Source organism: Heloderma suspectum, chromosome 1, assembly GCF_057233095.1.
Source record: "Heloderma suspectum isolate Gila_16-S chromosome 1, 16-S_ref, whole genome shotgun sequence".
NCBI lineage: Eukaryota > Metazoa > Chordata > Lepidosauria > Squamata > Helodermatidae > Heloderma > Heloderma suspectum.
In genome coordinates, this window is record NC_139458.1 from 266,954,713 (window position 1) to 266,982,146 (window position 27,434).

The window sequence follows — 27,434 nt, forward strand, 5'->3', positions numbered from 1 at the left end:
CACATTCAGCACTGAACATTGGTCTAACCTTGTATGCTGCAGTGGTGTCTATACCTACTGATGTTAACCTACAGATGTTATCCTAGTAGTTCTGAGGAAAGCTGAGTATTTTTTTCAAAAATAAAATGTACTATTCCAAAAGCTTTTGTAATGGTGACAAATTCTAAGTCCCAAATAAGAGCAACGCAAAACTTGCATCTTCTGCTTTTAATTTATGAAGCTTTTGACAACAGAGAAAGCTAATGTGATGTGTACATTTTAAGCAGTCACAGGTAACATGGTGTATCCAGAGGTCAGCCACAGCAAACAGAATTGTATAGCTATTTCTGGAAGAAAAAGGCAATATTTAGTTTGTCCCCTAACACATATAGGTGCCTACAAGGTAAAATGCATGTACTGCACAGACTTGCTCTTGTGCGATTAAGCATTGGGTGTTCAACAGATTGCTCTAGTTAACTGCTTGTGACAGTTAACTCAAACCTCTCATTGAACAGATGTGGCTGTATCAAGTATATTAACCTGTCAAAAAGGTGCTTCTAGACCCAGGAGGAGGACAGATGTTGTAAGCCACAATCTGATAAAAACGAAAAGGAGTCCTCTGTGTCAGGGCTGGTGCCAGATATAAAGGGGGCTGTGGGCAAAGTGTCGTCTGGAACCCCCCCATCCTGGTGCCTTGCCCCCTGGTGAGCTTAAAAGGGAACAGTAGCAGGTGACATCAGTTAGCCTGGAGCTGAAAAAAGAAGCACTGGGTGAAGCTGCGGCTACTGCCATCATGTAGAGCCCAGAGGTACTCTGGAGAAATTAAGACAGTGGCTGCTACTGCCACGTCGCTCAGCACTTCTCTTCAGAATCCAGGGTTGTAATTTATTTTTAAAGGAGACCGGCATCAACAGTTGTGGCCCGTATGGTATTTGTGGGCCTCAGCATTTGCCCCACCATGCGAGATGCTAACTCCCTCCTCTGTGCACTCACTGCGGAACTGATTCACTGATTCATTATTGTGGTGGTGCAGGACCCTTAGCATATGTATGAACAGCTTCTTTTGATCATGGCTTAGTTTTTATGGTTTCCAGAGGCTGAGAAAAAGATTATGCCACAATTCTGTCTAGAATCAGACATGCTTAAATCCTTAATTAATCTATAGGGTTTAAGTACATATAACTACAACACTGATTATAGCCTGGGCTATCAATCTAGATGACTGAAGGCATTATTCCCTCTAGCATATACAGCAACCCTTCCAATCTTGTTTCTTCAATCCCCAGACCTACCCAATTTCTTTGCATATCCAACTCCTTAATTTGTTCAGGATGAAGGATCAAGACTGGTCCAGCCACTACATAACCATGACGACTCGGATGAATGTCAGAATGCTGATCTGAAGTATTAGTCAAATATTACTAGAATTAATGTTTGAGGAAAGCTGGTTTCCCACAATATTTAAAATCATAATTAGACTGAGTGATGGGATAAGACAAATCACCTCATGTATTATATTAAAATCAAACATTCCCATTAACAGAGGGTTCTCCACAATTTTCAGTGGGACACCTACCAAGCTTCCTTCCAGAAAGACATTGTTTACAGGGAAGACCATTAACAGGCATATGAAGGCAAGTGCCGACTCTTACTGTGCAGTGGAAGAATACCTAGAAAAAGGGTGGTGAGGGATGGGGGAGAGGAAGGAGAGAAAGAAGAAAAGGATCCTTTGTTAAGGTGTCCTAGAGATTGTAAGGATAAGCTGTAAAGTTTAACATGTACCCCCAAGCACCCTTATTTGATGCTCCTCCCTTGGGGAAAGAATAGCTTCGCTGTATTTAAAAGAACACTTTTTAAGACTGAAGACAGGTATTTCCCTTAAAGGTCTGGAACAGCAACATTACTAAGCTTTGGCATCTTGAAGTTGTTGCTTAAAAGCAAAACACTTCTGACTAGCAATGACAGTTCTCTCAGTTTAAAAGCAGGCCTGCATAGATGCGATCACAGCTTTCCCCAACCTGGTGTCCTCCAGATGTTTTGGACCACAACTTCCAGCATTCCTGACCATTGGCCACACTGGTTGGGGCTGATGGGAAGTCCAAAACAGTTTGAGGGCACTAGGTTGGGGAAGCTTGCGTGATGCTCAACAACCTCTTCTTGTAGTCTGAGGCAAGGAGATAGGCAGGCATGGAAGTAGGGATGGATCTGTTAATCTTGATCTTGACAAGACTGTCAGCGTTCATGAGGTCATGCTTGTTCTGTCCCGCTTCAGGACAAGCTTGCAATTTTTTTGTTAAAAAAAAATCTGTCTGGATATTTGTATGCATTCCTTGTATCATACACATTAATGTACACATTTTTCCAAGTACTTTACATTGCTGAAAGGTTGGCTTGTACATACTTTTCTGAAATTATGCATTTAGCATGCACTTTTCCCTAACGTATACATTTTTTGTGTGCTGTTTCCCCCCGACAAGAACCACATCAGAAAGACCATAAAAATGTGGATTTCAGAATACAATTTCTTATTGATTGATTGATCGCCCATCTAGCTGGTCACCCAGCCACTCTGGGCGATGTACAACATATAATAAAACAGTTTAAAACAATAAAATTCTACAATAAAAACATTTTCTAATATTCCCTAATCCACCCCAAATGCCTGCCTGAACAACCACGTTTTTAAGGCATGGCGGAAGCTCATTGGGCATGACGGAGTTCCTTAGGGAGGGAGTTCCACAGAGTGGGGGCCACCACAGAAAAGGCCCTCTCCCTTGTCCCCATCAGCTCCCTGAAAAGCGTGGGAGGTGCAAATTGGATAAATTGGTATAAAAAAGAAAGAAAAAAGAAAGAAAAAAAGCCTTGACAGAGCGACTCACCCACCCTTGAAAGGTTTATTGCGCTCCCTGCTAGGCTGCACTTGACTTGATGGGTCACAACTTGTACAGGCCAGCCCTTGATGTTTTGGACTACAACCCCCATAGACCTCAGCCAGCATGGGTAATGGTCAGGGATTCTGGGAGCTGCAGCCCAAAACTTCTGGAGGGCACCAGGTTGCCTCTTACTCCTCCTCTAAGTCTTCTTAGTCTCTTCCACTTAGCTGGCATTTGCAATTGTTCTTTTGTAGTGTTAGTGCCTCACGGGTGCCAGTTTTATTAATCAGTGGGAGTCTGGCTTAAGTGGTTTCCACCACTTAGAACGGAAGCCTGAAGCAGATGAAATGTAATGCCTCTCATCAGGTAACATCATCAGACACTTTCCACCTAACTCCTTAATGTTTGAGAATTCCAAGTTACTTTTTAAAAATGAAGCAGCTTAATGTCTTACGCTCAAGTAACGCTCTAGCAATTGCAAAGTCATTGCTTATGGGAGGTCACACCATGAGATTTGGTGCATATTTTTGAGTCCCAGCTCTTCCACTTGGATTGTACCTTTCTCAGAGGGAGAGTTGGCATCTGTATTCTCACTCTTTTGAAATGATTGGGATATTTCACTCTGTCACTTTTAATTACTGGATAGAACTTCCCATATCCATTGCTTTTGTTCTCACATCTGTTTGAGGGAGGAGATGAGAGAGTCAGTCTATAAACTTGACCAAGATGGTTACAGACAGTTGTGAGGAGTTACTTGCCCATCTGCAATGATGTTCCACTGGGGAATGCTGCTGAACTCCTTAGACGCTGCCATCCAGCAGTTATTCAAGTATAGTTCAACATCAGGAGCTTCATCTTTTAGTTCAGCTTCAAGAAATAGAGGTTCCCATGAGTACTCGATAGCTATTGCATGGGGACCATAGGTTTCTCTGAAAGATGTATCTGGGGATGGGAGATTGAGCAGGAGGAGGAGATGATGATTTTTAGTATTAATGGACAATTTCAGTTTTAGGTTTAGCATAGTTTTCACCACCCAGTCCCACCATGCCCTTAAGAGAATCTTACCTTTGAAAACATTTGAGATGACATTCAGAACTTGTCTTGTTCGTCTGTGCACTATAGGGGAGAAGTATTTATGAGTTATTATCTTATGAACCCCCACCCAAGGATGCAATCAAATACTTGTGGGGTGTTCTTGCAAATCTTGCATTTGACAAGATTGCCTACCTGCCACATTTGACTCAGCCATCATTGTGCCATAGCCAAAAGGAGGAAATGTTCTAGGTGAGGAGGGGCCATAGAACATAGCAGTTTGCGTCAACGTCTCTTTGACAGGGTAATAGCACAAGATAGTTAGTCTGCAATAGAAGGGTACTTTTAGTTTGGAGATACTTTAGTGTTGCTGTCAGCACTGGTTTAGTTCGTATGTAGGCAACCTGGTGTCCTCCAGATGTTTTGGTCTACAACCCCCATAGACCTCAGCCAGCATGGGTAATGGTCAGGGATTCTGGGGATTGTAATCCAAAGCATCTGGAAGGGACCAGGTTGCCTATCCCTTGTCTAGTTAATCCTACCTGTATTCTGGATCTCTTGTGATGGTTGGTGGCCCCTGTGCTGGAAGAGTCTCTTTTTCAAAAGATATTTCATTTTCATAAATAAGCCGTTCACCTTCAAACTGTATCAGGGAAAATAGTTTCAGGTCCATCATGCTTGAGGAGAAGACACCTTTTCCATCTTTCCTGCCCACACCCCTCGCCCAGCTACTTACTCTTAGTGACGTGCCACAAGTAGAAACATGGAACTGGAAGAAGGCTTGTTCCTTGGTAAACTCTTTAGGCTTACAGGTGCTGTCCTTCAGTCTGGTTTTGCCCATGTCAATGGATGGAATTGTCTTCATGAGAGCAGATACAGTTACTGTTCCATTAGGATAGCACACTAAAAAACGGATAGAACCACAGCAGTAAATTAGATCCCCAGAAACCTTCCCCATGTAGATGATCTTCTGTACTTGGAATGGAATACAGCTCACCTACAAATTGCAAGAAGCGAAAATTGCATCTAACTGAGAAGATATCCACAGTCTCCATAGTGATGTTTTTCTTCAGGGCAAGATCAAATCTAGCAAGGATTCTCTCGAATGACACTTCCTTTAAAAATCATGAGAACCAAATGTTCTGTCTTCTGTTTAAAATCTAGCATTAGCAAAGAGGTAAGCATTTGAGCAATTATTTTAAGGTAGGGGTGTTGAGCCTCTTTCAGTCCAAGGGCCAAATTCGATTTCAGAGAGGCTCTTGGGGGTTGCATTCCAGCGGTGGATGGGGCCAGAAAACCAGCATGCTGTAACTTAAAGATCATACTGTCAGTAACTAAGCCAGAAGGCAGACATCCCAACCTTTTAGAATGGGAAAAACACTGCACAAAAACTGGGAAACCGCCACACAATCAGTAGTTGGGGGACAGGGGGTAGGGGAACCCCGAAGGGCCCAACTGATACCCCAGGAGGGCTGAATTTGGCCCTGGGCCTGAGGTTCTGCACTGCTGGTTAAAGGCTTGCCTTACTGAACATGCCCAGTTCTACAGTATAGACAGAACCCCAGAGTGTCAGACTGGGACCCCAGGTGGGCCAGATCTGGCCCCCAGTCCTGAGGTTCTGCACCTCCTAGATTCCAGCCCAATACCACTGCAGCATAGTTTGCCTACTAGTAATTGAACTCCACTGTTTTGGGAAACGAACTAGCAGGTTGGAAGGCAACTGATTTGAGATCCTGCTATTAACCTTTCTCATTCCACTTTGTCTACATACCCACTTCCCATAGTTCACTACCAGGATGGGGCGGTGGCGTTACAGAAGGAAAACCACCTTGGCTTACTAATATTGTGGTCAGTCTTGCATAGCTTCTGTTTAGTAGTTTTCCACTAACTGAGATATGCAAGCTTTAGGTATGGAGGCCATAACGTTATATACCTCATAGATAATCCCAACAGCAAAGAGAGGCACTTGCAATACTAGATGAGTATCATTTGTAGTAGTATGATACCCATTTGCAAGGGCAGTGGCTTGATTTAGAGGCCTATTCCCTACGTATAGGCTCCAGTATTTGTACAGGCCTGTAACTGGAATAGCTAGATACAAGTTCTCTTTGTCGCAGTAACCAATGCCTTCTGGTAGTTCTGTGGAACAAAAAAGGGTAAAGGTTACAAAATGAATGTTAAAATAAGCCAAAGGTGGGCAGAAGGTAGATCTCCAGATGTTTTGGGCTTCAACTCCCAGAAGCCCCTGCCAGCGTGGCCAATGGTCAGGAATGCTGGGAGTTGAAGGCCAAAACATCTGGAGATCTACTTTCTGCCCACCCCTGAAATAAGTTATACTGGAGTTGGGCAACTTGTGGCCCTCCAGATGTTGTTGGATTGCAACTCCCATCAGCCCTAGCCAGCATAGCTGATGGTGAGGCATGATGGGAATTGAAGTCCAGCAACATCTGGTGGCCACAAGTTTCCGACTCCTATGCTATACAAAAAAGTGTCCATTTCCCTTTTCAGAGGCTTTGACAGATCTTTCCATTTTAGACCTCTTCTTAAAAAAAGTGGAGACTAGAGTTCCCCAACTGAGAGGAAGGTGTGTGTTTTTTAAACGAGTTCTCCATTTGGTTGACAGTACAGATATGATCTACATTATCGGCCTTCAACTGGTAGTTGAAATCAGCGCAAAATCTGGATTGTGTCCCAGATGGTTTACATGACTAGAGGTGCACCAGTGCTAGTAAAGAATTTGAGGAAAAAGTGAGGAGAGACACATTGGGAGTGTTGCAACCTCATTTGCAAGTTACTGGCTGGGGGCAGTGTTGCAGTTAGTTAATTCATGGGAATTTTGACCACAGCTAGCCTCAGGAACTCTACAGCTTATGGTGTGGTTTCCTGTGATTTCTTCCTTTTGCTCCCCCCACCCCCTGACTTCCTCCATTCCTGGGAGCATAAGTGTTTGTTCTCTCGCTCCTGCCACTGTAATGGAATACAAAATGGACTGAACAAACTCTTTTGAAACTCTACACTGTACCTGCATTGTATATGCAAGAATATTTGTGAGTCAAAGTGTTTTGTTTTCTTCACTAAAGAAAGGCGTGGTCTCCTTTATTGGTCTAACATGGCCTGTGTGCATGTGGGACTGGTAAATGCTCATTCTGTTTTGACTTTTTGTTTTTGTCTGCTAATTGCCTTTCTAACAGGAGGCATCATTATTAAACAATCCCGTCAAGACAGACATTATGGTAAGAGGACACTGGAAGTAGACTGTTGCTTGTTGCAGGTTGGGATGGCCAGTGGATCGCAGGACTGAAGGAGGAAAACTGCAGTTGGGGATTATGCCTAAATATTGACATTAAGCAACAGTATTTGCTTCTCATTTGGAAGCAGGGACATATTTAGGACAGCATATCAGAAAAAAAGATTTAAATTAGGGCGTTGTGTTTTCAAAACTATTCAGACAGTCCACTGGCTCATTTACAGTGTTACACACAGACTTCATTACTCCCAATGGGCTATTCCAGCCTTCCTAGACCTGGCACCTTCTTCCAGTCTGTGTTGGACTGCAGCTCCCACAGTTCCTAGCCAGCAGGTTGGGGAAGGCTGGTCTATACCTCTGAGGTACAATCAAGAGCCAACTGGCTACCATGCAAAATGCTTAAGCTAGCCAATCCATGAGTCACTGTTTTGACAGTACTGACAGGCAACTTACCAATATCTGCCATTATACACTCTACATCTGCAGGATGGTGATACAGCTTCTGCTCAGGACCAACATGAAGAGTATAGTTCACACGGAGGCGATATCTCGTTTCATTTTTGTTCACATACTTTATAGAGGTGTTAAACCATGAGGAGAGAGAGAGAGGTGTGTGTGGGGGGGTACACAGCATTAGCTTTATCAAAAGGATTTTCAGGACAATCTTTTCTGGATCACATGTATGCCCATCAGAGCTGGCCCTGCTGTTAGGCAGAGTGAGGTGGCTGCCCCAGGCAACAGATGCTGGAGAGCAGAGGGGTGGGCAGCAGTGTGGTGTTAGGGGCAGAGCTTTGTGTGCCTGTTCTGCACACTCTTAAGCTAGCTTGCTCTCCTCAGGTGTAGTGAAGACACTGTCACATTGGTGGAATGGGAGGGGGTGCCATTTTATCCTTTGCCTCAGGCAGCAAACTGTCTTGGGCTGGCCCTGATGTCCAATCACTTTGAATATATGGCAGTGGTAAAACCTCTACCACCACACAGGGTTCGGCTGCCCCCCCCCCCCCAATTTAAAACAAAATTCTAGGTATTAATCTCTCCTGCATGTTTCCTCAGAGGCAAAAAGCATTTGGAATATTTAACCATACAGTAGTTTTAGGAGTTAGATTTATGGAACATGCTATTAATCTTTTCTTTTATTATTTGTGATCTGTCCAATGAAAGGATTCTCTGAGCAGATTACAAACAGCTGAAAGAATAAAATACAGTATTTAAGAGAATAAGGTACAATGCAAAAAATAAAAACACAGGGATAGATAAATATAATAATATATATATATGAATAACCATACAAATCCGAAAACTAAGTCTGTTAAAATACCTGGGAGAAAAGACAGTCTTTGCCTGGCACCAAAAAGATAACAATGTTAGCGCCAGCAAGTCTCCTTCGGGAGGGTGTAACATAAATGGGGTGCCACAACTGAGAAGGCCTTCTCTCTTTTAGCTACCTACCTAACTTCCTTCGGCAGGAGTACCCAGAGAAGGGTCTCTGAAGATGACCTAAGGGTCCAAGCAGGTACGTAAGGGATGAGATGTTCCTTTAGATACAGCAGCCTTTCCCAATTTGGTGTTGTCCAGTTGTGTTGGAATACAATGCCCTTCATCCCTAGTCAGCATGGGCATGCTGGCTGGGGAATGATGGCAGTTATAGTCCAGCCCATCTGGAGGGCACTAGGTTGGGGAAGGCTAGCATACAGAAACAGAAGTCTTTGGCTGAAGAACTCAGCATTAAGGCCTATGCCTGTTTCCTACATAGCTGGCTAAAGAAGCAGTGGTCTATTGCTGTGCCTAACACCCTCACCATCTTGAGTGGTCAAGGAAGAGAAGTGCGTGCCTCTTTGCTAAATGAAGTTCATTAACCATAGCAAAATATTTACATAGGGTCAATGCCTAGTCTCTTCCTACTTCCAGGATCAGCAAATGCATGCATAAACAGACTCATGCAGAATGCTTCTGCAGCTTCTCTATTCAACATAGAGAGCCAGTGTGGTGTAGTGCTGAGAGTGTTGGACTGGGAGCTGGGAGATCCAGGGTCTAGTCCCCACTTGGCCATGGAAGCTCACTGGGTGACTTTGGGCCAGTCACAGACTCTCAGCCCAACCTATCTCACAGGGTTGTTGTTGTGAGGCTAAAATGGAGAGGAGGAGGACTACGTACGCCACCTTGGGTTCCTTGAGGAGGAAATAAGGCGGGATATAAATGAAATAAAATAAATAAACATGCCACTAGCTTAGGCACCGTGTGTGTACAATGCCTGCTCCATTGAAGATTTCATGGGTGGGGCCTCCAGCTGCCTTACCTCTTTTATGACACTGGGATCACCAAAAGGTACTTCCAATTTAAAACCTTTGGTTCCATTGGGGAAGGGAGCATCATAGATCTTGTAGCCCTTGTGCACCGCTTCCTTGCGAGTTAAAGGCATATCTCCTATTGTAAGTGCTACCAGAGTGACATCAGGAAGGAAGGCTCCCAAGACTACATCAAACAGTCGTGTTTCTGGAACAGTGTCTGTCAAGACAAAAAGCATTTTGTCACTGGAAAGTCATGAACAACATTAGAACACAATTGTTTTCTGAAGCATTTTGTAGTGGTCTGTACTTTGAAAATAAACACTAAACAGAATATCTGCTACTAGCTAAATTCCACATTTAGGAACATACTGAAAAAGCGCCCATGTTTCTGAAAACTGAGCTACATGTCTTCTGTAATTAGACTATGGAGATCCACAACTGTGAGCTATAGGCAATAGCCAAACACTTTCCCTGAAGAAGGAAGGGTGTTCTTTATCTACCCTAAACTCTGTCTTGGTAGTATACTACTGGATGTGATCTACAAAGGAACGTGCAGCCTCACCTTGTTCAAAAATGAAAAGTCAGAATCCTCTCAGTCTTCTCCCTCCAACATGGTACTCTACACCAGATGCTCTTCACTTTGAAGCTCAAAAGCTATGTGCTTTCCCCTTACAACATTTTGAGTCAAGAAGATCAGGACCCGTGCAATTAGATCTCTAAAGGCAGTACAGTTATTAAATCTCTAAGGGCAGTACATTTGCTTCTAGGCTCACCACAGCAGCAACACCACCATCTCTTGGGTTAGCTGAGAAATAGGTCATTTTATTGTCCTTCTTCTGCCCGGTTCTGCAACTAAGCCACAACTTACGGTTGAGTACTGTTGGTATTCGAGGCATGAAGGGTGTAGTGATTGGCTTAATCACAGTGTACTTGGTCAGGTGCCAGTCTGTATCTGTCCAGGCATGCTCCAAGAATAAGTCAATACTATAGATCACCCCATGGATACCATTGGACACAGTGCTCTGGGAGAAAGGAAAAGTTGTAAGGCATAAGCTATACTCATTAAGAGTGTTGTAGTTTTTTAGCAGTAAAAAACTACAACACCAATACAGATGAAGCTGTCACATAGGCATCTGAACTTTAAAAAATATACAGGATTTATATCTTGCTAACTTGGTTTTGCAGTGCCCAACTGTATCTTGCAAACTTCTTGGTATTGTCCCAATTAACAGTAGCTATTTAATGCTAAGAGCATAAGAAAGACATGGGACAGGTAGCAGTGTACCAATTCTATAACCCTATCCCTGGACAAAAGTCACCTCGAATAAACGCATCTTACATGGCTTTCAAAGGATGTACAGGCTCAGGTAACTGTCCAAGGGAAGGGATTTCCAAGGTTATGGGTAGCCATCAAGAATGCCTTTCTGCACACATCTGCAGGCCTGATTTGATACACTATCTATGCATTTAGCCTTGTGATACGTTCCATGGGGTTTACTTGGCAAGAATACTGGAGTGGGTTGCCATTTCCTTCTCCAGTGGACCACATTTTGTCAGAACTCTCTGCCATGACCTGTCCGTCTTGGGTGGCCCTGCATGGCATAGCTTATGGCTTCACTGAGTTACGCAAGTCAAATCAGTCAATCCTAAATGAAATCAACCCTGACTGCTCATTGGAAGGACAGATACTGAAGCTGAAGCTCAAATATTTTGGCCACCTAATGCGAAGAGAAAAGTCACTGGAAAAGACCCTGATGCTGGGAAAGATTGAAGGCAAAAAGAGAAGGGGACGGCAGAGGATGAGATGGCTAGATAGCACCACCGATGCAATGAATATGGACTTGAGCACACTCCAGGAGAGAGCGCAGGACAGGAAGGCCTGATGTGCTATGGTCCATGGGGTCACGAAGAGTCGGACACGACTGAACAACAACTATGCATTTAGAACGTTCTGATCAACCTTAAAGGTTCTGGTAAAAACAATCTCTCAGGCATGACGGGACTTGGCCATTTAAGGCTTTGTGGTCATCACTAGCATCCGGAATTGAGCTTAAATAGCAATATGAAGCCAATGCAAGCACTGGAGCCTGGTATCATAGGAACCTAATGATCTACCCCCTTCACTGCTGGCTATAGTGTTGTACATGAACAACAGTTTGGTAGGCAAGTTCACACCACACTCCAGTGTGCAACCCCACATATCATGGGCCCCCCAAAGCAAGTGGAATGCATGTTGGGGCTCAGGAGATGCTCGTAATTTAGCTGGGTTGCAAACTTTTGCCATGTCTGTATGCAGAGAAAACAAGTGGTTGCATCTTGCTTTGTTGTGGCGTTCTTCAGTTTGGTTTAACAGTTCATTCAGCCAATGGAAACGTGCATGTGGTGCTACACCAATATTAGCCTGCTTTTGTGCTGCATACTTTTACAGCACATATTTACCTTTAGGCTGCCCTCAGGTGCTCCAATTGGGATGGTTATTCCAATGTGTGTGGTGTTACGTCCCAGTGTAAAGTTGTGTTTCTCAGGGTTCTCTATTCTTTGCCCACCAGCTCCCATTGATACATTAAGGGATGTGAAGGTGGGTTCTTGAAGGGCCAGTCTAGGGATAATAGCTGGCAGAGTCCATATTATGGCAGCATCTGTGAAGCTGATACCATCTGTATAGAACCAGTAAGATTCAGATCACTGCTGGACAAAAACAGGTGACTTTCCACACTGCAGTTAGCAGGTAACATTTTAACATTTGTGAACCATATTGCCATACCACCTGCTCAGAAGCTAGCCAAATCTCATTTTAAGGTCTAACGCTTCAGCACACACATTAATTATTCAGTCTTGCAGATGTAATTGGCTGAGAACGCCACCCGAAAATAGGTCCTGGTTGTATCAACGTTCATGCAATGGCTTTCCCCAGAAGAATTAGACATATGGGGACATATAAATCAGCTATCTATTTTTAGGGTAGGGGAGGAAAGATACTTGCCAACTGGGCATGATACAGTGGTGTCGATCAACAGGAGCAGCCATCTTTGTTTGTACATGGAAGTGGAGCTGATAGTGCTCATGGCGATCCCATTAACCTGCGAGAGGTGTATGGAAAAGTTTTACCATTCCAGCTGCAATACGGGATTCATTGGAACAATGTCGCCTTCTCTCTGGTGCGGACCACTCACCACTGAATATTCAGTTTCATTTGTAGAGTATGGAGAGCGGAGGAACACTCTTGCCAGTGTATTATTGAAACTGTAGCCGAGCTTGTCAGCATCACTCACCACTATTGTCTTTCTCCCTGAAGGAGAATAGAATATCAGCTGCCATATCTGATACGCAACCCTTTGTGCCTAAAGGGGAAAAAATTATTTTGTTAATAAGAAGTTTCAAGCTTTGGCGCAAGAAAAGCTATTAGGTAAGCATGTATGATCTTCAAATTTCATTGTGACATAGTAGATAAACTGATGCAGTTTTAAACAACATTATGTGTGGATGCAAGTCAACACCAAGGGACAAAGCCCTACCCAGCCATAATGTCATGGGCTAGCCAGAACACTTTGCAGGGGAGTAGCTGACCAGTTTTGAACCAGGGAAAAGTGTTGGGTTTTATGGACAGATATGTAGCAGAATAATTTTTTGTTAAGCAAGAGGTCTCTTCAGAGGCACAGAAGCGGGCAATCATCTAGTTATGGCTACAAATGAATCATACAGAGTGGAGATATTTTTTCTATTGAGCATTTTGGAGCCTCCCAGCAAGCAACAGTAGAAGCCCATTAGTAATAGGCAATGAAATATGTCATGAGACCTTTAATCACAGTCACTTGAAATATACCTCAGAGTCACTTCCACCAACATGAGGTGGGCCTTGGCTTACCGAAAGTTTTGCCCTAACTAGAGCTGATTGTGATTTGATGTTGTGGCAAAACTGCCAGACTTTCACTAGTGAGACCCAGGTTCAAATACCTGTTTGGTCATGGAGTTCGCTAGGGTTAGATCTATAGGAGCACTTTTTATCAGTATTGAAGTGTACTGATAACTGTTGGGGTGCATTACATATTCTGTATACCACTTTTCTAGCGTTATTTCCCGCTTTTTATTCCGTATGATCTAAAATACTGCAACAGATGACATTGGGTGTGCTATGAGGTATAAATGCACAAGAGGGATGTAGCGTCACCATGATGGGATCGTATCACTATGTCATGAGATGTAGGGTTTCTCCACACCAGGCTTTTTATCCCACAACTTTACTGGAGTTTCTGCTTCCGGATTAAGACTGGCCTTTTAAATGTACTTCCTCTGTTTTATCCCCCCAGGGATTTCCTTTATCTGAAAGTTCTATATCTCTCATTATACAGCCACTATCTGGCACTATGGTTATAGCGCAACTCTGTCATTACATGCTGAGATTCAAATCAATCCAAATTGCCATTTTTAAAATAGATCATTCTCCCCATTACAAATAATGCTGCGGAAATGGTCACAAGCCATGGGAGAGGCCTTGGAGGGTGACAATGTCAAGTAAAAGACCTACAAAATTTCTTGAGTAACCAATCTTGATTGCAGGATAAAAACCCTGTGTGGAGAAGCCCGTAGATCTGGCCTGTGTCAGGGTGGGCCGAAAGTAGATCTCCAGATGTTTTGGACTTCAACTCCAGCTGAAGTCCCAAACACCTGGAGCTCTACCTTTTTCCCACTCCTGCACAAAGTTGTTGGTGGGACTAGGGCTATGAGTCACTTAACCTGAACTTGAAGGGTTAATATGTACCTGAGTGAGGTGGGAGGGGATCTCTGGGAGGTCGTTCTGCTTTTTCCTTGTCTTCTCCCTCTACTTTCCTTCCTTTTTCCTCCTGTAAGTGATGCTGACCATGGGGCTGACCTCATCCAACTTACCTTGAGATGTAAGGTTGTTGTATACCCACTAAAAGTCTGTTCCTAACCCACCACTTGAGTGTGTTTTGTCTATATCTGTGGCTACTGACAGGGGCCTGATTTGAACCTCAAAGGTAACCCTGAATCAGTAATAACCTCTTAGCCTCACTGTAAGGGGGTTGTGAGGGTGAGGTGGGACAACCCAACCTCCATGTACACTACCTTAAGCTCCTTGGGGGAAGGTGGGATACAAGCAAACAATTAAGTGGTACCCAATCACATAATACAAGCACATGGGTTGAACATGCAGTTCGATTACAAAGGTGCCGTACAGCCTACAGTACCATTTCTTCCAGAGGGAGAAAGGGGCCGACATGCAATCTAGAGACTGATTGGTTTTTAATTCTATTTAAACAATTGTTTTTGTTTTTAAATTGTTGTAAGTTGCCTTGGGAGGGTTTCTCGCCCTGAAAGGCGGAATATAAGTTCAATAAATCAAAAATAATATTCCCACCTTACCTCTGGCAGGGCTGACATCCATTCTGCAGTCTCATCATCGGAAATCACAGGGACGTCACTCTTCACTGACACCTTGAAATAAGATTAGGGTTCTTTCAGTAGAGAATTCAACAGAATTTTATGATGTCCAAATTTGTTCTATTTCCTCCTTGCACACCCATTATTTTAGAAAAGTTAAATTACCAATATTTGTCTATTCGTTTTGCAAAGGAGGAAAGCTCTGCTTATACTTATCCACCCAAATCCTCTATCTCCAGCAGAGGCAGGGCCAACAAGGCAAATAACTTATTCTCCCAGGTTGCTTATAATCTTTAATCGGCACATTGAACCATATCTTACCTCCATGTAATTCTCTTCACACACAATTTCTCTTGGAGCCCATGGGGAGTAGGAGCAGCGCATGCGATGTTGGTAACTTGAAGCTGACCTCATGTCTTCAAATAATGACACTTTGATGTTTACAGTAAGGGAGAACCTTTCATCCATCTGCAGTCATTTCAGATATATCATTTGGAGGGAATGCCAAGTTTACCAATGGGAAGTGCATTGTTTTGTCACAAAGAAAGCCAGAGTTTAGCTCTATACAAATAGGTCCTACTTAAGATCCATTGGGTTATTGTAGTTTGCATCTTAAAAGCAAGAGGAGATACCATCTGAAGAGGACACGGAACGTTTACGCACATGCATCACTCAGCACAGTCTCGACTACTTCTGTAGATGCTTCTGATGCTCCATTGCATCATGATGCTTCTTGTTCTCTTGCAAAACCCATCCAAGCAATTGCTTTTCACAAGAAAGTTGGCATTGCTGGCTTGGCACCATAACTTAGTTTAATGACAGAGTGTGTTAACTACCTAGAATTATTACTTGTGTTTCCTCCACAATTGTGGTATTTCATTGGTACATCAATCCTGCTCCCTCCCCATTTCCCCTATCATTGCTTTGAGGCTAGATCATACATTTCTACTGGCAGCTGACAGGAACGTATGTGGGTTAGCATGCCTATTGATGCTCGGGCAGCAGAACATTTACCAGGGTGGACAACTTGTGGCCGTCCAGATGTTGTAGGACTACAACTCTCATCAGCCCTAGCCAGCATAGCCAATGGTGAGGTATAATGGGAGATGCAATCCGACAACATCTACAGGGCCACAAGTTGCCCACCCCTGCCATGCACATTTATTCTGTTTCCCAGCACACTTAAATCCACAGCGGTGAGCTGAACTTTATCTCCAGGAAGCATTGAGGATGGAGGCCCGCAAAGGACATCATCAAGTTGTCAGCAGCAGGAGCCATTAACTCTGGTGACTAGCTCCCTCCCTGGGCACCAGTACAAAGTACAAGGCTCCCGCCCTTGCCATTTGCTAATCTGTGAGCTAAAGGTAGTTAGCAATTGGTTCCTGTCTCAGTATTAGTAAATAAGGAGGCTGTTTCAGGTTCATTGGTGAATCCACATGCTGCTGAATCTTGCTGTCCATGGTGACCACCCGGGGTCACCAAATAGAGGACAATCCTCTATTTGGAGGGCTGCTAGAGGACTGTCTTCTATTTTGAAAGCATCCTCTGTTTGAAGGGCTGTCCAGGTTTAAAGATGAGGAACCGTCAGAAGGAAAAGCTGGGCCATGAAGTTGCCTATCAGCAGCACCTGGACAGCAGACTGAGTAAGGCATACAGATCACCTGGTCACTACACTATGGGGAGATGTCCTACATTTCTATTTAAATTAGATTTTTTTTTTCTAAATTTGCATCTATACATATAAATCGCCATATGCACTTTTTATGCAAGCAAGTGTCCTCTTTTGTCTTCTTCTTTGGCAATTCATAAGTGGCCGCCCTACCAGTGAGTAGTGGTGTCATCAGGCTGAGGCACCGATCCCAGAAGCAAGAAGAGGCCTAGCACCTGGCACACAGAAGCACATACCAGCCCTCAGCCACCCCACCCATGTAATCCTGCTGCTACCATAGTTTTAGATCATAGATCATAGAGTTGGAAGGGGCCTACAAGACCATCGAGTCCAACCCCTTGCTCAGTGCAGGAAATCTGATTCCCAGGCAGTCTCCCATCCAAGTACTAACCAGGGCTGACCCTGCTTCTGAGATCAGACGAGATCAGACACATCCAGCCCTTTTCCTCAAGCCTGCCCTGCCCACATCAACCCTGATTTAAGAGAGCAGTTCTATTTTTTTTAATTATTATTTAAATCAAGAGCTTTGGATCCATCTCTTTCTGTTGTCCTTCCGCTGGCAGGCTAAGAGGTTTTTATTCAGACAAGCCTTTGGCATATAAGCTGGTCTGTTGCAGAAGGGTTTTTTACTTGGTTGGGTGCTGTTTATTTCTTTTACAATTGTGCTTTTGTGTTTAACCTTTGGGTTTTTTTGTTATGTTTTAATTAAGATTTTGTTTTTAATCTGTATTTTATTGTTAGCCTTTTGCGTGCCACTTTTTGGCAGAAAGGCCGGATAGAAACCAATTAAACAAAAGTTATAAAATCTGACATGTAACAAATAATAATAATAATAATAATCAAACTAGGAGCCTGTACCACAATTTTGAAACCAGAAGTTTCATATATCCTTAAGTCAACTAAGACAATGCATTATTTAGACCTGCCTGCTAGAATGGACTGAGTAGTTATGTTGCAGATTAGCCTTTATTAGACTGCTGTTTCTGAGGTTATACGTATCAAAGCATTTTTGGCCTCACCTCATTTATAACATGACAACCAAGAAGAGAAGCCCGGAAGATAGTGTTACCCCTCACATCCTTTGACAAGACATAGCCACAGCGAGCTTTCAGTTTATCGTCAAGCGGGATAATGACACCGGAGGGATCTAGAGACACACAACGGAGATACTACCTCAGCAACTAGCTTAATCAGGCATTCCAACATGACATTTGGAAGGTAGCACTGTCTTTAAGGCCTCTCATAGTAGATCAAAGTCCATTTAAACCTCAGTATTTCACAACTCAATTTAGTACTAGAAGACTAGTACTAGTCTTTAGGGAAGCAGTTTTATGAGAAGAGTAGTTACGTTTTTAAGGGAGTAATCCTATGGCTATTAGCGGCTAGACGGCCACAGGATATGTGATTTTCTGAGGTCGGTTCCTGGAGAACTGACCTCCCCCCCCTTCCGCGCTGCCTCGCAGACAGTGTGGAACAGCCCCATGCTCTGTGCTCAGAAGAGGAGCGTGGAGTGGCCAAAATGGGGCATTTCGGGGGGCGCTCCAGGGCCGGGAAGGCAGAAATGCCGGCACGACACATCCTGTGTGTCGTCCAGCCGCCTCCTCCCCCGCTCTGCCTTGCCGTGGCTAGACAACCAAAATCGGCCATCTAGCCACAAGTGCAGGACAGGAGAAGCACGGAGGGAACGATCCCCTCCGTGCTTCTCCTGCCCTGCATTGGATAGGCGGTCACCTCCGAGTTCAGAGGCGGCCGCCTCTCCCCATAGGATGACAGATTAAATGACAGATTATGAATCCCTAAAATGACAGATTATGAATCCACCCAGGCCTGGCCCAAGACTGAGGCCTGAGGCGAAGGGCAGGATGGTCCCCCCTCCCCCTTCCACATACAGAAGCCAGCTGGTCTAGCAGTTGAAACTTACTTCAACACTGGCCATGGGATAGTGTCCTCCACCGCACCTGAGGCAGCAGGTTAGTTTAGGGGGTCCAGAGCAGGTTGCGTGGCATACACAACTCTCTCTAAGAGAAGAGCCAGGGAGTTCAGGAGGAACAGCCGGGAGGCTGCCCCCTCAGCTTCTGCTGCCTGAGGGTACTGCTAGCCCTGCTTCCCTCTCACTTCCCGTCAGCGTACTTAGGCCTAAATCTGAATTACAAAGATACAGACATTAACAGCCTTAGCTAACAGACATGGGTACGCCCAAATGCTGTTACAGTGCTTGTGGTTCTCAGTATAGTTTTCCTACCAACTGTAGGCCTGTTCTTCCCAGTCAAGATCAGTCAGTAAGTTTATAGAGTCCGACCATTAACCTTCAGAAGGTCACTCCCTCATGGTATTCTGAGACGTTTATTAAATGTTTTATCTCTAAAGCTCCAGGAATAAATGCAAACATATTCAGATGATAGATGAACTTGTCCAGGTGAAAGCTGCTAATTATTTGCACCCACAAAAAGCTAGGCCCAATCTCAAACAGTTTATTCGGAGTGCAATCCTATACACCCTTACTTCAAAGTAAGCACCACTGATTTCAGTAGAACTTTAATTTCAAGTAAGAATACATCGGATCAGGGTCCAAAAATGAAGTGAAGGGATACCCTATTTATAGTTTTCCATGGATTATGGCTCACCAATTATTTCTATCCTGGTGAACTTTTTCCGAAGAAAGGACTCATCCAACGTCATCCAAAACATACTGGAGAAACAGGTAGCTGTTATAAAACCTGGAAAGGGGTTGAAGGAGATCAGTTACAGCCAGTTCATCAAGAGCTATGGTTAATGGGGCACGAGACAATCGATAATCACATCACCAACCTGGGGTGGTAAGTGTTTGCTGAGTCCTCCCTATTCCAGACATGCACAAAAGAAATAGCAGCAAGATTCTACAATTGAGAGAGAGAGAGAGAGAGAGAGAGAGAGGGAAGGGATTATTAACCAATAAACATATCAGCAAAGAAGAGGGGGACTCCAGCTCAAGCTACTTTACCTGCAGAGCAGTTTTTCTACAGCCTCCATCTTTTCAAAGGATTTGTAAGCCCAGCAAAGTACTCCAAAACTCAACAAGCTCTTTTTACAGGATTGCTCCTCATCAGCACAAAACCGGCTAAGGAAAAGAGACAAGCTTTAAAAAAGCAAAATGTCTTCATTTTAAAGAATAAGGTTGTTCTTCCAGGTCTCTCAGTTAGGAGCAGGTGCTCCACCATCTATTGCTAATCAATGGAAAGGATGTTGCTGATTTGGACTGAATCCCATGTAGGTTAGCTATGCGTCCTTTTTTACAGAGGACAGTCCTCTGAAGCACTGCTAGAGAATCATCCTCTGTTTGTAGGTGTTCTCTGAAAAGGCTGTCCTGTTCAACTCTGTAAATAGCTTTAAGACCCGTTGCCCATGAACAGTTAGCCCCTGAGCATGCAGGCACACAGGTCACCTGGTCACAGTCTTCTGCACTACAATTAGATTTATTTCTATTTAACTTATAATAATTATTTCTAACTTTGTAGCTATACCTATAAATTAGTGCATAAACATTTTATTCAAATTGGTGTCCTCTTTTGCCCTCTTTTTTGGTGATTCATAAACAGCCATCCTAGTTCAGACCAAAATCCTTGGCTCACTTCAGACTAAGTAAGACTTACTGAATTCAATAAGATTTACTAGGTAAAACTGTTGAGCATTAGGGATTATCAATATGGCTGCCTCACCCCTGTGCTTTTCGCACCCAGACATGCAGAAATTAAAAGATGTGAAGCTTTCACCAGCATTTCATCACCATCCCAGCAAACACTTCACTAGCTAAATTCCTCAGCAAGGGATGCTCGTAGAGCTATAGGAGAAGGGCAAGTAAAACGTTGGCTACACTACCCACTGTTCCTCATGGGAAGCTTGCGGTTGGATCCAGATAACTAGTAATTTAAAAGCTAATTATGTGGAGAACAGATCATCTGTGGCCTCCAGCCACATGATTAAGCTCAGTGTTCCATCCCTGTGCTGCTGTGGAGGACTTGTAATGCTGAGATTAACTGCATGAGTCATAGGATTTACTTATGAATAAACATACACAGGCCTAGGCTCCAAAACTGCAATCCTATCTGCAATTACAGCCTGAACTATGCACACTGACACTAAAGTAATCCCCACTGATTTCAATGGAACTTATTCCCAGGTAAATCTGCATGGGATTGCAATTTTATTTGGGCGTAAGTCATATCATGTAGGCCTTAGTTCTGAGAAAATATGTTCTGCTATTCTAAACAAGCATATTAGGGGGCAACTCCCATGGAATGCCCTCTTATTTACTTCAAAGTAGACATGTTAGGACTGGGATTTAAATAGCTACCTTCTGCGTTTTCCTCATCCGGAGTCGCCCTGTACAATTCTATTTTTTTCTGAAACGTGGGATTACTTCAGATGCGAATGTGTTGCAATTAGGTCACATAGACCTTTGTCCTGATGTAGCATAGGCCTGTGTTTGAAGAGGGAATAAGGCACAAATAAATGAACCTGTGTAAACAGGGATTTAAAAAACAACAACCCCAGCAACTTCAAAGACACGTCTGGTGTTATTTTCTTAGACCTTTAATGTTTGTGACCACTTCACTGAACAATAGAACTTCGTGGGTTTTTTTCCTGTATGAAAATTAAAAACATCTGTGTGTTTTTAATCTGAAATCATTGTTTTATTTTTTAAAAATAAGCTGGCCTGTTCTAACTAAATACCAGTACTGTGTCCATGACGAGTTACTATTAATATGTGGGAAAGGCAATCATCCAAAGCCAGCGTAATGTCAAATAACTGGCAGGACTATGCATTTCATTGCCTAAAAGTGACAAATAAAAATGTCAGGATTGCAAAAACAATATTTGTTGGATGCCTAATAGACCATATAGATGTTCCCTACAGCCATTTGAAGTAGCTGGAATGATCTTGTGGTTAAACACCAAGGGCGATATCTTCTCAATAGCTTACACCAGCTTTCCCCAACCTGGTGCCCTCCAAATATTTTTGACTACAACTTCCATCAGCCCTTGTCAGCATGGCCAATGGTCAGGGATTATGGGAGTTGTAGTCCAAAGCATCTGGAGGGCACCAGATTGGGGAGGGCTGGTTTGCACTATTTTAATTTTGTAGATTGTGTGAATACATTACAAATACGATCTGCAAAGATGGCTGTGCGATGGTTGAGGAGGTGGGTTTCTATGGTTAATCTGCTCTTTTATGAGTTTATGGATGATCTTGGGCAAATCACTTAGGCCACAGGTTCAGATCCTAAATTTCGCCCCTGGGAACATACTTAAATGATGGGTTGTAAAAAAAAATCAACCACCAACAGCCAGACTTACAGATCAATTCTATGCAATCCTACTCAGATTTAAGTTCCACTGGGTTCCGTGGGTTTTGCTCACACATAACTGTGAGTAGGATTGCAGCCTTAGGGTGACCAAAGGCAAGAAGACAGGGCTCCTTTAAGTTTGACAGTTGTGATGAAATTTCAACAGTTGCAGCTATTCGTGCTGAAGTGAAAAAAAAGTTGCACAGGTGAATTTTCCTCTCCTTCATTATCATTATTACCGTTATAATACCTCTAGTCAACCTATCTTTTTCTAGTGAACCTATGTGTTCTAGAAACATTTTTGGGCAACAGCCAGAGGAATTCTATGTTTTCACTGTAAGCCCGTCCTAGTTGCTATGATTGTAATATAGTGCCACACCACATTAATCCCCCCCACCCCTAGATATGACTACCCACATTTGATTTCTGAATGCATTGTTGTGAGTGTGGTTCTCCACTGGATGTCTCCCTTCTCCACTTCTGAAGGAAATCCTTGCTCTCACACAGCACCTTCTAGTCATAAATGGAAACAAGGGAACCTAGGTTTAAACTTTCAACTTTAAATAAACTTGAACTTTGAAGAACGCAGCTCAGGGTTATCTTTCATACTGAGGTAAGTTTCTAAAGCAGCATGAGCAAAACTCTTCCTTGATTAGTGCTACTTTTGTGTGTTAGGAGATATACTAGAGGCAGACATTCTGGGCTGTTTAAGAGTGACTCTTGCAGAACATTGCAGGTCAGGGTTTGTGTGGGTTACCTTTGTTGGCCTTTTCCTACTGCCAAAACAGAATTTTTTTTTGGTCAGAGATAGGACCTACTGTAAAATGGTATTTGGCTGGGGATTAATACTATAGCTTCCATAAAGAAGATGGTGTTGCAAAACTAAAACAAAAAGTGTGGATGTTTTAGAGCAAGAGTTAGTAATCTGTGGCCCTCTCCTCGTAACTCCCATCAGCCCTAGCTAGCATAGCCAATGGTGAGGGGTGAGGGCAGTTGTAGGTCAAAACATCTGGAGGGCCACAAGTTACTCTCCCCTGCCTTAGAAACAAGAAGCTTGATCCTATGCCACGTTAATTAGTACTGGAAACAAGTCCCACTAGTTTTGTGGGGCTTCCTCGCCAGTAAATGTGCAGAGGACTGTAGCTTTATTGTGGCACAGCTTTTGTAGGCAATTGCTGGTGTTAGATGCATGAAGTAGATTGATAATGTGTATGCAGTATAACTGTGTAGATATGGGTTTTGTTTTGGCTGAGGGCGTGTGTGTGTGAGTGAGAGAAGCAGGCATCATTGCACATACACATCTGAGATTCCAATATTTTTTATTGTACATGAAACAAAATGTCAAAAATATCCAGACAAATGTATAGCACAGGCCACTAACGAAATACAATGCAAACACATTAAGGCAGTCATTACTGTCTCCTCTACAGTCTAATAGCTTTCCCCCCCACGATTTATGATTGAATATTAGTTGCACCCACTGCAAATAGTGCTACGTTATGGGTCACTGTCTTATTAGCGTCATTCAACAAAATAAATTAAAATCTGTTTCTAAATGTGCTTTCCTTTTCTGAAACTAGAGTATTTGCCTTTTGGGACAGAATTTTTCATCGACTTTCTCACTCTCATCATCTAGGCAGGGAACAGCTCTATCTGTGAGCAACCTTTCTTTGTTTCTTCCCATTTCATATTTGTTTGCTTTCTTGTCTTCCACGGTAAGGAAGGTAAGGGTCCAACAATCCTTCTCTTTTTCAACTTGATTCTTCAAAGTTTCCTGAAAGTTGACTTTTCTTTCAGGGAGCCCAGATACTTTTTCTTGGTCATTTTGTTTGGTGCTCCTAGGGATACCTGAGAGCTGATTCCTTCCTGATCCTTGTTTGATCCAGAATCTCAACGTGATTCAAAGCCTCCTATGCTCCCCTATCTTCATGGTAAAGGCAGGCCACACCCCTCCTGATAGGTGGTTTTCTTCAATACCATCATCTCAGTGGCCGGGGTTGAAACCTCCACTTTCACACATGGTGGACTGGGGGTTAGCAAAGGTTGGAGGCTTGTCAGGATGGTACTGGGCTGCAGCAGGAGGTGTAGGAAGACTGGCACAAAGCTTCAAGGCCTATGGAAGTTTGCACTTAGGACCTGAGGAGAAAGAAGAGAATCATTCAGAATGGCTAATTTTGGCTAGAGCTGGAACAGAAGGCCCCCACTGCAAGAGCACAGAGCCAATTCCTTGCTGATCCTAGTCTGATCCAGAATCTCAGTTTGACTCAAAGCCTCATATGTTCAAAAGACATCTTATCATCACATCTGGCTGGCTTGCTACTAGGCTGGTAGTTACCTCAAATGCAAAAGCAAGGGGTGTGTGCATGTGTGACAACTGGGGAAAGGGTGCTCTCTCACCAACATAACAGCTGATTGCCTTCTTTGACCCTCAAGACCATCACTGCATTGATTAAGAGTTAAAGCCTTTCCCTCTCTCCCAGGAACTATAGTTCTGCAAAGGGTTCAAGGATCTCTTAACAGAGACAACATGGGTTGAACCAGATGTTGTTTTATTGCGTGGTGAGCAACCATTTCTTAAACTTTAAAGCATTTCATACCTGCTGATCATTGGGACTGCAGCCACAATCCCCCCCACCCCAAATTGCCACCCCGTCCCAGCATGGCAATTCAATTAGCCTTAGGGGAAAAAAGCTCCTGGGAGCTTTTTCATTAAGGCTAATTGCTGTGTGCAAGGTGCTGTGGTTTTACCTAAAATCACCCCCTCCCCACATGCCTGGTATTAAACTTTTAAAAAGTCAAGACAAGGGATTGGATTCAGACTTAGTCATACTTAGAGCAGGTCCACTGAAATTAATGGGACTTAAGTAAGTCATTACTAACTCAAGTCCCATTGATTTCAAATCTGGATCCAGCCCATAGTTGCTAACCATGGAATAAGGGAATGTCTAGTTTTGATCCTATGTATGGGAATTTTTATTCTCTTCCTTGATGAATCGCAAGGAGGCCGAGGGAGGTGGGGAGAGCTCAAGTGCCCTCCTTCCCACCAGCACCTCAGCTCCAGGTTCCCCAATAAAGATGACGCAAAGCCCTCGTCTACTCACCATTCTCCTGCTTCTCCTTCCACTTTGTCCTAGGGCCACAAGACTGCCACACAAAAGGGAAAAAAAAGAAGGAATTGAGCAGTTGAAGGGCAATGGGATCTCTGGCCCTTCTAATGTCAGTGATTTTGGCCCAACTAGGTTGTTTTGCTGGTGGGAATCTGGTTGTCTGGAAGAAAGCAGATTGCTGATAAGTCCATGTTGAACTTGAGACAGAAGCTCCAGATGGGTCACCTCAACAGTTCACACACATATTAAAACTGGCAGTCATAGACACAATCCATGGAGTCTCGGGGCTTGGATTATAGTTTTGGAATATTTGGAGAATACAGGCCATCAACATTTAGAATTTGAAGGAGAAATTTAAAAAATAATAATATAAAACAAATTTTAAATGAAAAATTTCTCTGCCTATTCTCTTGGAGGCAGTTGCTAACTCCCCCCACCCCAAGCGAGTGGCTCTTTACAAGCTTGTTAAGCTGCCCAAATATTTGGTCTCTCCCACCTGCCACCCCTGCCCACCAAGCAGTGTTCTACCATCAATAGAGAAAATATATTATAAACAATAATTACATCTGGTCTACGTGATAAATGGTTTTGCCCACATACTAAAGTAGTACTGTTACATGCGATCTATTTACCTATCTAGTACCTAACCTCTCCACTTAAATTACTACTACTTTAACTCTGAATGACTAAATAATGTTCCGAATATAAAAGCGAAATAGAAATACGTTCTTGTCTATATCTATATTTCTGAACTATAAATCTAACCCAGTAGCTCAGTTAGAAATAAGCACATTCAAGCAGCAACTGTGATGACATCTAGGCCCCAAGCTTATGGGACCAGGATGGGTACATATTTGGGGGCGGAGGAGCTTGGGCCATAAGGGGTGGGGTGGGGAGATATGTCCAGATCTTGAAAAATCTTGTGAGATTTGCTGGAGCCAATCAGAAGCAGTCTTATAACAGCAGATGCAACATTTTGAACAGTTAACTGCAGGCCCAGGCCCTGCTCTAAACCAATAACATATACAAGATGGACAAATCTAAATGAGGAATGAAGAATCATAGTTCAAAGTCCCTCAAACCAAAATGCAGACCAGCTCTCAGGGGCAGGCAGTAGCCTTGTGCTTTTTTGACCCCCAGTAAAGTGTAAAATAAAAATTATAAGAGAACTTGGAAGCTGGGCTGTGTGTGTGTCAAGTCTAGGCTAGAACAGGAAGATCTTGCTTGGAGAGCAAACTGTAGGGCCTGAAGTTTGAAAAACAAAGAGATGTGTTTCTCCGTGAATGCTCTCTCAAGTCCTGGAGTTCCTTAGTTCCAGATTGCTTTTCCTCCTACGAAGGGCCAACAACATGTGGCAGCAGGATGGAGGCCAAGGACCAGGACTGTTGCTGGGCACTTAAAAGATTCTGGGCCCAGGCCTGTAGGACACAAATCTGCAGATGCTAATTTATAACTATATATGCACATTTGTAATTAATTAATAGGAGTTATTTAAATTTCACAGGGGGCAAAGTTGATTAGTTAATTAATTAAAATTGATTAGTCAATTAATTCCACATCCAAATAATCTCAAATAAAATAAATTCTTCAATTAATTTGCACCCTGACATAGATCATCCCAAATCAATGGAAAATGTTCCCCCTGCCCCACTAAGCTTAACTGCCATGCAGAGAAATTAAGATGGGGTGGCAGGTGTGTGTGTGTGTGTGGGGGGGCGGCGTGTGGCGTGTGGGAAGGGCAGCATTAACCCTTCCTTTCCCAGCCGTAAGCCCCCTTGATAATTGTCCCCTACACAGTAATTAAGCTGAAGAAAAAACAAGCAAACTTCCTTTAGCACCAATGGATACTCAGGGCTCTGTGAAATAGAACTGGGGCCCTGAGAAATAGATCTGGGGCTGGAGCCCTTGGGCCCAGACCTAGAAACACGCCTGTCAAGCACCTTAATAATCAGAGACACTGAGATTCTAGGGACAATGAAAGCCAGTGCTGCTGATAGGATTTACTGGCACGAGAACGTATGTAAGTAAATGCTTTGGGTCTCTGGTCTCCAGAGCGCCTAAAGCAGCCTTTCAATCTGGTGCCCTCCAGATGTGTTAGACTACTGTGGAAAGAATCCTTTAACCTCACCCCTAATGTGTTATGTGTACTCCAGAATGGTTTGTGTTTAGTATGAACCAGAGTTACTCCATGTTTGTACGCTAGCCCACCTTGTTTTGGCAGCGCAGTCTGTGAGAAGCAGATTGGAGCCTGTCAGCAGTCTGTCCTGGGAATTGCTGGGGAGTGAAGATTCCTCCCCAGAGAATCGCAGCTCACACACTGTGCTGCAAGCTGCTAACATTATACTTTGTGCAGTACCTGAGTGTCAGTAGTTGGCAAGCGTCCACTATGTCCAGGGAAAGAACACTCAGCTCCTCCCCAGATAACAGAGGGTGTGTGTAAGCCTCCAAGTAATGCAGTTACTAGAGCATGGCTAGTGTTCTTCCCTATATGTGACGTATTTCTCTGTATAAAAGC

The 27,434-nt window shown here is 43.4% G+C and overlaps 1 protein-coding gene and 1 long non-coding RNA gene across 3 annotated transcripts; both read right to left on the reverse strand.

The window, feature by feature from the left end:
* Positions 1-176: 176 nt before the first annotated feature.
* LOC146359081 (uncharacterized) lies at positions 177-20,869 on the reverse strand. 2 transcript variants are annotated; one of them, XM_084826563.1, is made up of 24 exons: positions 20,819-20,869; positions 19,469-19,585; positions 19,297-19,364; positions 19,113-19,205; positions 17,508-17,635; positions 15,141-15,287; positions 14,802-14,873; positions 12,593-12,760; positions 12,403-12,499; positions 11,859-12,076; positions 10,288-10,441; positions 9,428-9,636; positions 7,585-7,702; positions 5,818-6,023; positions 4,882-4,999; positions 4,621-4,787; positions 4,427-4,527; positions 4,080-4,210; positions 3,918-3,968; positions 3,611-3,794; positions 3,411-3,531; positions 1,556-1,649; positions 1,272-1,378; positions 177-326 (listed from the first exon to the last, which is right to left on the reverse strand). In XM_084826563.1, the coding sequence occupies exons 2-24, from the start codon at positions 19,495-19,497 to the stop codon at positions 321-323; spliced, it is 2,787 nt and encodes a 928-aa protein (XP_084682689.1). In that variant the 5' UTR covers positions 19,498-19,585; positions 20,819-20,869; the 3' UTR covers positions 177-320. The 2 variants fall into 2 exon arrangements, with proteins under 2 accessions (XP_084682689.1, XP_084682688.1); XM_084826562.1 differs by lacking the exon at positions 20,819-20,869 and having other exon boundaries at positions 19,469-19,907.
* Positions 20,870-23,115: 2,246 nt separating this feature from the next.
* Positions 23,116-25,752, reverse strand: LOC146359082 (uncharacterized). Its single transcript, XR_014787187.1, has 3 exons — positions 25,552-25,752; positions 24,914-25,079; positions 23,116-23,948 (listed from the first exon to the last, which is right to left on the reverse strand). It is a non-coding gene; the product is annotated as an uncharacterized LOC146359082 (long non-coding RNA).
* Positions 25,753-27,434: the final 1,682 nt, after the last annotated feature.